At 44.1% G+C, this 12,416-nt stretch overlaps 1 protein-coding gene across 3 annotated transcripts in view; it reads right to left on the bottom strand.

Annotated features, from left to right (window-relative positions):
- Positions 1 to 12,416, bottom strand: part of CTNND2 (catenin delta 2) — a 937,337-nt gene that overhangs the window by 247,760 nt on the left and 677,161 nt on the right. For all 3 annotated transcript variants that reach the window (XM_060009660.2, XM_060009661.2, XM_060009662.1), the window contains one exon: positions 9,963 to 10,095. In XM_060009660.2, the coding sequence (XP_059865643.1) occupies positions 9,963 to 10,095 (133 nt within the window). The remainder of the gene's footprint in view (positions 1 to 9,962; positions 10,096 to 12,416) is intronic.

Raw genomic sequence — 12,416 nt, 5'->3', positions numbered from 1 at the left:
GGTCTCATTCCAGTTACAAAGAATGTTGCTTGACCATTTTGACTTCAGTCCTAGTCTCCTACACATCCTCCAACATCCCAGCCTCAGGAAGCAGGCTGGACCATGAACTCCAGCCTCTGGTTCTCCTCTCCCCTCCCCTTCTTCCTCTTTCTTTCTCTTGTACTGCTGTGGGGAGGGAGGCGAGATGTTTCCTGCACTGAAGCAGCCGGAGGAGGCTCTGACGCCGGTCTCCTCTGCCTATGTGGTCCACGGCTTCCGTGCGACCAGGTGGCTGTAACTCTCTGATGCCCCAAGTGGACGGCCTCACTCTGCATCTTCTGACCCCATCTTGCTTCACCCTGAGCTTCCAGACTCCTGCAGGAACACACCCACATCCCCGACACCCCTGGACTCCTCTCTCCTGCAGGGGTCCATCTTCCTTGAAGGGACCTTCAACTTGAGGGAACACTGTCCTTGCCCACTACGTCTGACCATACCTCTATGCTGTCTCTCCCCTGTGCCCTGGTGGCACAAGGCAAGTCACCAGCTCTGAAGCTGAGCTGACAGCCAGTCTGGGAAGAAGATGCCAGTCTTCCTTTTTTGCTGCCACCTACAAACTACGGCCTGTTTTTATCCGAATGACCACTCTTTCCCCAACATGGCTTCCTTCTTTCTCCCACTTCCCCTGTTAAACTTCTCAACAGAAAAGGCCATCAAACCAGAGAGGCCTCTGGCTGCTTCTTTCACCCATTCTGTTTTAGCTCCCGGCTGCGATGTAGCTCAGCATGGATCACATATCACAGGGCTCCTGCGTTCATAAAGGTTGTGGTCCCTGAGAAGCCTTAGCTTCTCCATCGAGCCAACACTTCCCCAACACCCAGAAGCAATCTCCTTGGGGAGTGACCAGCACTCCTGGCCTTTGTCACGCTGTGTACCCTCCCTCCTGCTCCCTGATGGAATTGAAAAATGATGAGATCACATATTTTGGAAACAGGTCCGTTACGTATGGTGTGACATGATCTCAAACTCACGTGTTTATGACTTTCGTCATTTTCATGTCAGGATGTTAACCTCTCATCTGTTGTCAGTGGTAAGCACTTAGTAGCCCAGCTGCTGAGGGGCCCGCTGGGGGCTTCTCAGTAAGAACATGTGGAGAAGCAAGTGGACATTTAGACTATAAACTCTGGGAGCTGGTGAGGAATATCATGAGAGTTCCAGTCTGGGCAAACCTACCCTTGGTTGCTCTAGCTCTCCGAAGGTCTCGAGACTCTTGTTCAAGGCCGGGCTGCCGTGCGCCAGCATTGGTGCTGAGATAAGCGGCAGCTCCAGGAAGAGAAGGGACACTGTTCTTGCCTCGGCAAGGCACTCCTTGTAGGCAGTGGCCCAAGCTCTGCAGCCGTCCCTGGAGTGATAACCCTGGCCGGCCCGCCGACTCAGGTGCCTTTGTTCCCCAGCAACCAGCCTTAGCAACAAGGGACCTGGGTTTTGCCCTGGCAGCTAGAAGTCAGATCCGGCTTGGTGAAGCCAGCTCTCCTGAGAAAGCAAACTTGCATAAAAGGTGCACCTCAACTTAATTCTGACTTTCTTTCTGTATCTCCCCTCGCCTGGAACAAAAGAGTAATTAACCCATCATTTGTGTGGAAGGTGCTATTTCTCTATTGGCTCATTAAGAGACATTATCCTCTCTGCTATTAGCTTGTGAAATTATTACAAATCCCGCTGCGCACCTGTGTTAAATAAACTACAGGCAAAGACAATTTCAGTCTCTGAGCATAACTTGCTACCACCTGACCCCCCAATACAGCAAGGTCTTAGAGTGTAGCTTGTTAAAGTCACTGCCTTTCTCCTTTTTCTCTATGCAGATCTAACGGTCACTTATCACCAGCTGTTTCCACCTCCTCACGTTCCCTCATCTGCCGCTTGGCTGCTGGCCACCTCTCCACAGTGTTTTCTGGAAGGTTGTCAGTCAGCGGCCCTGCCACCGCTCCTACAGACGGAGAGCCTCTCATTTCTAAGTCTTCCTCCTTTATGTCAGAGTTTTCCAAATGCTCCCCTGTCCCCTCCGAAACTACCCACACTTCCCTCAGAGGCAGTGGCCACTTTGTTCTTCTCCCACTTTCTCAATCACGTTGAGATAGCCACAGGAGGCTACCCGAGGTTACCTCCCTTCCTTTTCTGGCTTCTTCTGACTCAGAAGTCTACCTTTCTACATTTTCTGGGACAAGCCTGCCCACTTCATTTAGCCATTTACTGTCTCTATGCATGCCTCTCCTCATGTTTTTGCGTATCACCAGCTACCCTCTCCTCTGAACCATTTCATAGGTTCCAAAATCTCCCTAAGTATCCTTTCTTGAAATGTGCTACTTCCCAAAATACCCTGCCAAACAGTGGGCCCCGGATTTCTCTTCTCTGAAGGTTACCTGACAAGCCTGCGTGACCCAGCCCTGGACACTCAGCGCTCTGCTCTCATCTCCACCCCTGTTCCCCTCACTTACCAGCTTCCAGCCACACTCCTTGTTAGTCAGGGTTATGGGTTGAATTGTGCCCTCTCAAAGATACACTGAAATCCTAACCCCAGGTACCTCTGAAAGTGAGCTTATTTAAAAACAGGGTCTTTGCAGATGTAATCAAATTAACATCAGGTCATTAGAGTGGGCCCTAATCCAATATGACTGGTGTCCTTATCAGAGGAGAAGAGGCGCAGACAGAGACACACGGAGAGGAGAAGCCCATGGGATGTCAGAGGCAGTAATCGCAGTGATGCACAGATAAGCCGGGGAACGGCCAGGACTGAGGGCCACACCAGAAGCCAGGAAGAGGCGAGCAAGCATTCATTCTACCAGAACCTCCGAGGGAACCTGGCCCTGCTCACACCTTGATCTTGGACTTCCGGCTCCAGAACTGTGGAGAATCAATTTCTGTTGCTTTAGGCCCTCCCCAAAGCGTGGTACTGTGTTCCAGCAGCCCTAGGGGACCAACGCACTCCTGGAGTACACGCAGCCCAGCCTGCCTCCGGCTGCTTTCTGCCGGGACACTTCTCCTCAGAGACTAACTCTGTGCTTCTCTCTCACTGCTTCCGGGCTCTGCTCAAACGCTGTTCCTCAGAGATGACTTTCCTGAGCATCTTACACGAAACAGAAGTCGATTCCTGCCGCCCTCCATCACCCTCTGCCTTCATTTCCCTGCTACGTTTTCTTCGTGGTCGGCACCACCATCTGACACGTGATAGACCTACATGTTTATTTGTTTCCTGTCGCCTCCCCCCATTCATCTGAGTCTAGTTCATTCACTGCTGTACGGCCAGGGCCAAGAACAGAGCCTGGGACTGTATGGCTGATCAATGAATATCTGTTGAATGAATATACTCATGAATTCCACTTTCACGTAATATCAGTGTATTAATCATTGGGACCTGTTTGCTTGTTCTTTTATGCTGGCATGTGCAAATGGTCCTTTGATTCTAACTTCCCAGCGGCATTCTGTCTATAACACTATGAGATTGTCAGGAAGCGATTTCCTTAATTTATATTTTCCACATATACTAACAATAACCCACATGTCTTAACCCACTTACTCTGACTGGCAGTCTGTGTGCATTTTCTCTGCAGCGATGTGGATTCATTTTGCGGTCTGGGAGACGAAAGCTCAGAGAGGTAAAGAAACTTGCCCGAGATCACAGAGCTAGAAAGTAGGAGAGCAGCCAGGGTTCAAAGGCAGGCAGCCTTGCTCCAGGGCCCGTGCTTGTCAGCTCAGTGGGACGCTGTCTCCTGACATCTAGTAACTCATAAAGGCTCTTTCTCAAAAACTGTGGAACAATTTATGATGAAGGAAAGAGAAGAAATGATTCAAAACTAATCAACTGAAAAGATGGATAGCACCTTCTCTTGAATTCTGTGAGGTAGAAAGAACTGAGAATAAAATAGAAACTATGAAGCCCTTTAAGTGTAGTAGATAGGAGCAAGTCTGAATTTTTTTTTTAACATATGAAATGCTCTAAATCAGTCTGAGTAGAATAAAAATTATGGGAGAGGGGGACAGTATGCGTATTTTTATACAGAGAAGTCAATTTCTATGTTCTAGTTAACAGCACTAAAGAAAATAATGCTACTGGGAAAAAATGAGTGTAAATGGTACAAACATATTGAAACTATATGGACATGATCTCATACACACACACGCACACGCACACACTCGCACACACATACACAGACACACACACGCGCACGCGCTCTCCAAAGGACTGATAACCTTAAGTCTAACCCCTATTTCATCAAGCCTAAGTGAGTGTGACTTTGGCTATATTTTCTGGCAACTTCTAATTTAAAATCCAGTGTACTCATCACTGTAGGAAGTAGGAATTTTTCTCTGACTCCACAAGGCTAGGTTTTAAAAGACTCCACAAGGCTAGGTTTCAAGACTCCACAAGGCTAGGTTTTAAGCATTTTGCAAACAGACTCACAGGATATGGGGATTTGCTTTTCCATGGAGCTCATTTGCACAAGGTGTTATATTGCCCTGTTTACATGTTGTTCTTCCAGGGGGTTGTGGATCCCTTAAAGGTAGGATCTATGTTATTAATATTTGATTCTCCTACTAACCCAGAACAGGCTGTCGATAAACTCTTCTTTCCACTAGAACTGGAAATTCCATTTCTTTAAAAACAAGAAATGTTTTATTGGAGTTAGGATGATGATAATTGGGGAGAGTTTCGTTGGGAGTTAGCAAAATAAAATCAGTGTTGGTTTCTTAGAGAAATCGTTCTTATCTTCAGATTGCAAGCATTTACTGTCTAAGATCTTCATATACTTGGGTTACACAATTGATGGCTGAAGACAATTTTTCATATACAAAGAGGCCATCAGGCCAAAATCTAAATTAAATCAGTGGTGGTCACCAGCCATTCATCCATTACAGAGACATGGATATAAGTCCTTCTCACGTGTAACATCATATGATAAAGTCTGAGTTTTTACAAAGGCATGCTATTTAAGTGAATGGTCTTATGTTTAAAAAAGACATTTTAAAATTATAAAAATTTTTAGATTTAATTGTATTAAACTTTTATTAAATTTAATTTATTAATTTACAATGAAATAAAGTATTCAAACATTTAAAAATAATCCCTTCTTGTCACATAAAAATGTGCAAATACCTTTTTATCTCCAGACAACATACTGCTTTGAATGCCACCACGTAGCACACCCATGGATACATATACCCCTGTCTGTGTATGCCTGCCCGGTGTGAACTGGGGATGCCCACCTGCCTACTCTATTTATGCATGAGAAGAAATGGGGGAAAACACAGGAGGGAGGAGTGTAAATAAATCCAAATCATTATAACTCATGAGAGGCACTTAGTATTATCCCTAAATCAATGAGATGTCCTTAATGTTCTTAACTGATGAAGGTTCCCGGAAAGAATGAAAAAAGGATTTTTGAAAAACCATTAAAAAATTATCGACATTTAGGCACCTCCTAAAAGATGCCTATAGTACATATACATGAGCAGGTTTTCATGTCTAAAAACTACCTAGATTATCTAAAGCTCATTTTATTATGACATTCCCAACAATTTAGGAGGCAGCGTGCATGGCAGACATAGTTCAAATATTACTGACAGCCATCCACGCCAATCACACCTCTGCTCTTTAAAGCTGGGGGACCCGCCTACATCTTAGCTACTCGTCAGCCCACGGAAATGAGCTGCACCAGATGAGCTGTGGGGTGTTTGCTACAATGCCTGGATCTTCTGCTTCCACTGTCTCCTTCCCCCCTCCTCTTTTGTTTTTCCTCAACTGCTTTTCTTCTGATCTTATCTCAGTCTGACTTTAAACTCTTGTTTGCATGACACCCTCCTATCCCAATTTTTGGACACTTGCTGGTCTTCAAAGCATTTCCTAACTGAATGTTGTGCCCGGGTCAGGGCACCCAGTGGATTGCAGACTCTCCCATAGTCACTGGTGGTTGCTGAACTCACCACACCCATCCTTCTCCCCTCATTTCCACCTCCCTCCTGGGAGGGAACCAGGAGAATGCCTCAAATCCAAGTTCACTAGACCAGTAGGAGAAGTTAGGGACACGGTTTCTGTCTGCTGATTTATGGAAGTGAATTCTCGACTTTGTACCTATGAGATCCGGCATCATTTTGAACAAAACTTAATTTCTTGGCTTCATTCTCTGAAAACTGTACAAAGCACTGCAATAAGGAATGAGAAAGCCATGATTTATGACCCTCCACATACAGGAGATTTAATTCTGCCTTTTGCTCAGCGGCCTATCCATTGTGTGGACAAAGTCAATACCAATAATGAAATGTAGACGGAAGGGCTAAATCAATTCAATAAAACGCAATAGAAAGACTAGAAGACTGAGCAAATTTGGAAAGTATTTGGACAATAGGTAATTACAAAAATCAATGCCCGTATATGAAGAGATGATAGGCAGCCATCTGTCACAAAGGGAGAACCATTAATGATGGTTTGGGCTTGAGTTAGAATGAGAGAACAAAACAGGTCTGTGCAAAGTCCCTACACATCTGTATATCTGTGTGTGTGTGTGTGTGTGTGTGTGTGTGTATGTGTATACACAAGCACACATGTGGGCTCCCAGTGCGACTGAAGGAGAGACGAAGAGAAACTCCAGATGGCTCACTCTGCATTTTATGTGGCCCTCCTACATTTGCCCCGTTCCTTTGGCTCACGTTTACTAACTTTGATCTCATTTTGTCAACATGACATCAGGCTGTGCCCTACATACCTTTCCCTTCCTTGTCATCACAGCCTCCCAGGTACCCGGGGGACATTATCATGGGGTCCTGTCTGCGTCCGGAGCCTTTAGGAGGTGGAGGAGAGGAATGAATTCCACATGAACCACAGCTCTAAGGATCAGCTGTCGGGGAAGGTGATACAGGCAACCTTGGGGGGCACCCACAGCAAAATGAAAAAGTGATCACACATACACCCAGACCCATACATACACACATAAGATAGAATAGTGACTTAAGTGTCTTAACTGTGTTCCTGGCCAAAAAAGAATATGAATAACTGAGTAGTCACCACTTAGCAGTTTGCATCCATTAAGTCATTTAGTCCCTACAGAGACTCTACAGGGGAGGTATCAGCATCTCTATTTTAAAGGTAAGAGTCAACAATCAGTTTGTTCAAGGAGACACAGCTGGTGAGTAGGCAAGCGGTGTGGGAAGATATATCTCTCTGACACTGATGTGTGTGCTGGGCACCCCTTCCCTCACACCACCTTCAGTCTCCCACAGGGCATGGGGATGCTTCTAATGTGGCCATACACAAGTCCGTAGTCAGTTAGCTGTTGGGTGCCATTGCTGTGGAGAGGCTTCAAAGCCAGTCATGGATCATGTAGACAGAGGCAGCAACTTTGAACTTGCCCAGTCATGGCATCTGACTGCGTTGTTTCATGTTTGGCCCCTGACGGCTCTTTCTCTTCTGCCCACAGCTGAGCAAGCTGATAACAAAGCTCTCATGCCTCTTCCTTTGGCACCAGTAGGAGGTTCAAGCCATGCAAGTCCCTGTCTGCATGTACGAACCCCACCCTGGTACAGCCCATAACCACCACCAAATCCCTGAGCCATTCTTCTTCCCTGTGCTCTCCAGCCAAGTTCAGCCCCTTATGGGAGCCGCCCTGCTCACCCTCATAAGCCTCATTATGTGAGTAACACACCTTTTCACACTCTCGTGGGGTGTGTGCAGTGTCCTCAGTCTTGATATCGGAACCAAATCTGGGGGAGGAGTCCTGCTGCTGAGGGGTAGCCACACCACTTCTGAATCAACTTTATGCCAGTCATGGGATGAAACACTTTCATGGTCTCTAGAGAAACCCTCAAAGGCATCATCTTCCAAAAATGATGGTACGTTACCCCTTAATCAGAAATCTATCCTTCATTTTGAATGGCTACTTTGTTTTTTACTAAAGGCAGAGAATGATTACAATAATTACTATTTGGGACAGGAGCCACATAACTTTATTCTTAGATCATTTTAAGAGTATTTTTTGACACTTGAAGGTTATCTTAGATGAACAATCATTTTTTTCATCTCAGCCTTGGCACTACTGATATTTGGGTCTGGACAATTCCTCGTTATGGAGGCTGCCCTGTGTATTACAGAATGTCCTGCAGCATCCTTCGTAACCGAGCAGGACCCTATGGGGCCTTCCCAGGACAGACCCTCTGTGTTGTCCACCTGTCTCTTGTCTGTAGAAAAACTTTAGCCAAAGAATACATTTAATCAGAGAAGTGAGAAAATGCAGAAAGAGAGGGAAACAGTCAAGCAAGACAAAGTAATAATAGTTCAGCCATTAAACAAAGTCGAAGACCTTTAGTTCCTCCCCAAGGGCTACAGGTAATATGCTGAGCCATATTCTTGGAGCTGATTTGTAGATACTGAAACACCCACCTGGCGGAAGAAGTTAACTACATGATGCCCAGACTGAAGCCGTGACATAAGCTGCTCCGTCTCGCACAGTTCCAAGAACTGGCCTCAAGGACATGGGAACAAGCCGATCCTGGAACTGAAGACTAACTGTACTTAAAATCATCAAGATGACCCTGATCAGACCATGGCATGACCAATTTCGAGATGACCGTCAGAGCTGACTGTGCTGTTCTGCATGTAGCCATGTCCGCCACCTGTACACCCCCGAAACCCCACTTTAAAAGCTCTTGCCCCCTGATCAGCAGTTGGTAGTTGCTTCTTGGACACAGGTCCACCTTCTCCCCAGGTTGCTGGTCTCCTGAATAAAGCAATCTTTCCTTTCCTACCAACACTTGTCTCTCAAGTACCAGCTTTTGAGCGGTGAGCGTCTGAACCTGAGTTGGGTTAAAACCCTGACTGCTACCCACTAGATACTGAAGGCTCCACCACAACCTTCTTCAGTTCTGACGACCAAAGATACCTCCAGATGTTGTCAAGTGTCCCTCGGGAGGCAAAATCACACCTGGTTGAGAACCACTGCCCTATATTCTTTCCATAAAGAAATATGACTGTTCTAGTAAGAATGAGCATGGGTCAAGCCCTCCATAGTCCCAGGGAAATAGAGACAGGGAAAAAAAAAAAAAAGAAAAGCTGCTAGGCTATATACATCTCAATGCAAGCAAGCAAAATCTATAATAAATCGCAATTATATCTTCAAATCTCCTCTTTCCACTCTTAAACTAATTTAGACTCATCCTCAAAATTGCTTACATGCTATGGAGATGACTCTTTGTAGCTTATAAAATCTCTTCTAAAAATTTGATTACTCAGCTGCTCATATGCAAACGCTTTGTCCCTTGTCTAAAAAATCAGAGTTAGCTGTGCTGACCACTGTGATTTTCCAGAAATATCACACACCACAATTTATGCACTTTAAAGTATTCCAAAAACTTAGAGCATGTTAACAATTGTTTACATGCTGGACACGGATAGTAGTCTCTTTAACAGAACACATGTATCTGTATGATATCCACTGGCATCTTTGTAAATGGCTCAGAATGCTTGGTTATAACACAAAGCTGGTTTATTGCCTAAAGTTCCTACCTTACCAATGAGTTTTCCAGAAAGGACAGAGGATACCATATATTGATGTGGTAATCTTGCTGTAATTTGACGAGACAACAAAGATGCTTTGTATTTCTTTAGGATTTAGAAGCAGAGATGACTCCAGAGACAGAATTGGGAAGCAAAAGGCAAATCACACCAAAAGTATAGCATTTCATAATCTTGCCTCTGTGATACTAGCATATATCCTTGGTCCCCTATTCCTTCAGTATTCAAATATAAAAAAGAAGAATGTATACATAGGCATGCCATATACTTAGATGAAAAGTGCTATGCTTCAGTCATAAATGTGGATCTAAGTTTTGATAACATAACTTTAAGTTTCGTGTTTCTTTCTCTTTCAACATTACTCTGAACACCTAAGAGGTGATGAATCTGACACCAGTCGTTTGCGATTCCAAGTGGTGCTTACCTCGGCTTTAATTTTATTGTCTCCAAAGCAGAGGTGCTGTAAATAGGCTGCAGCATTAGACTGGACCGAAGGAAACTGATGTTGCAACATCTGAATCACTTCAGGCAGTTCCGGGTCTCTCCATCCAAATTCTCTGAACAAAAGGAAGGCAGGAGAACATGAGAGGGAAATCCTGCAATACTGTTAGCCTATGGTTAACTCACTTATGTAACGCCTATGAGAGTTTACACGGGAATATTTCACAACTGATTGTTCTGGTTTCCTTGCCCATGCACCAACTTAAAAAAGGATTTGAAAAGATTTCCTTGAGTAAATGGTTTGTAAGTATATACATGTGTACATACACATATATAATCTTAAATGTATCAATTGAAGTTACATGTTTATGAAGATTGAAAAAAATGACTTAAAATGGCACATGAGTTTATTAATATAGACATGTTTCATTTAGTCTTCAGTAGATAATTTATAAGATCACATTTATTTTCTAATATGTTATTTCAACAGTCTTGTTCAGGTACAGCATTTAGTTAAATTATCAGACAAGAGAAAATATAACTGTATGGGTCCAATCTAAAATGTCACGATAGCAGTTAATGCCATCTTTGTTATATTTATAATTATTATTGTTATTATCATAACACAACAATTTTCTAGGGATAAAAGTATTGTAACAAGAAGCCTTTATAGGGCTTCCCTGGCGGCACAGTGGTTAAGAATCTGCCTGCCAATGCAGGGGACACGGGTTTGAGCCCTTGTCCAGGAAGATCCCACATGCCGCGGAGCAACTAAGCCCGTGAGCCACAACTATTGAGCCCATGTGTTACAACTACTGAGGCTGTGAGCCACAACTACTGAGCCTGTGTGCTACAACTACTGAGCCTGTGAGCCACAACTACTGAGCCTGCGCTCTAGAGCCCGGGAACCACAACTACTGAAGCCAGCGGGTCTAGAGCCCATGCTCCGCAACAAGAGAAGCCACCTCACTGAGAAGCCCATGCACTGCAACGAAGAATAGCCCCCGCTCGCCGCAACTAGAGAAAGCCTGCACATAGCAACGAAGACCTAACGCAGCCAAAAATAAAATAAATTAAAAATAAATAAATACATTTGTAAAAAAAACGAAGAAGGCTTTATAAAAGGAAATTAATTATTTAAAGAGTTAGGTTTATTCAAACAATGTTAATAAACCTTATGCATGGTACATTCTTTTCCTGTATCCTCCTGTTTACATCTGAGCTACTCCAAGAAGCTGGTTGTCTATTTAACTTTAAGAAATATGCTCCAGGATACTTAAATCCATTCTAAAACACAAGGTTAACTGTACCATTACGCAAATGAATATTCTTTCGTGAAATCGATCAGCTCAACCAGTCAGAGCATGGAGCTAACAGGGCCGGATGTATGGGTTCCATTCTTGCATCAGGGAGCCAATTTTTAACAGAGACATAAAAAAGCAACCTCTGAGACCACAGATAAAACCCTGACCCCACGAGCCACAAAAGGGTACTATTTCTCCGAAGGCCAGGCTGGAAGAGACACAGCTTTGCAGCAATCACTTGACTCCTGGAAAAACAACTCAAAAGCATACATCCTATTGATGTTGTCACCAGGTCAGTGTTGTCACCTCAGAAGAGGAGTCATGAAAAATGGGACAGAGACGGAGCAGACAAAGGTTAAGAGTTTCCTCATAGATTCTAACCTGTTCTCTTTATCTTTTCTTTATCACGACTGGTAGAGGTTGTCAAGCAAATCGTGAAGCATGTTGGTGCCTCCTTACAGCTACTAAAGACAATGCGGAATAGGGTTCCTTTCGAATTGGCTCAGTGTTTATGGGAAACATAAAGCATTCGATTTAATGTGCAGTAAGTACCTAATAAATTTACCTAAAACCTTAGGCAGACACCCATTTTCAAATGGGCATATAGTACAGGAGCACCTTTGCCACAAAACATACTTAAGTGGTTGCTGATAATGGACAAACTATCGGATTTTTTTTTTTGGCTAGGTGATCACAGTAGAAAAAAATTATGGATGAAAACACAGGAAGCCTGTTTTTCTTTTTAATTTCATTTCCTTCCGTTGCATGATCCTAAACCACCTCGATGTGCAACATCCAGAAAGCACACTTTGTTCTTACAATAGCAGCCTCTTAAAATTATATCCTTTGTTCAGGTTAAATCAAAAGCTACAGAACACCTGTAAATTGAAGTTAGAAGGATCACATGTAAAGACACTGGATGGCTAGGTGAATTCAGGTAAGCCTGTGCTATTGGAAAGTGATTAGTAAAGAACTCATTTCAGCCTGTTTTATTAACCAGATGGGAATTGCTCTATTAGGCTTACACAGCATAGATCAAGAACGTCTTTGAACAAGAGCTCTGGAGGAACAGTCTTAGGGGCTCTGCACACACGCAAACACACGGCCTTGCTTGTGTCGATGCATGCACGCAC

The sequence above is a fragment of the Delphinus delphis genome, chromosome 3 (assembly GCF_949987515.2).
Source record: "Delphinus delphis chromosome 3, mDelDel1.2, whole genome shotgun sequence".
Lineage (NCBI taxonomy): Eukaryota > Metazoa > Chordata > Mammalia > Artiodactyla > Delphinidae > Delphinus > Delphinus delphis.
Note: the sequence above shows the minus strand (reverse complement) of the source record. Positions and strands in the feature narration are given on the sequence as shown.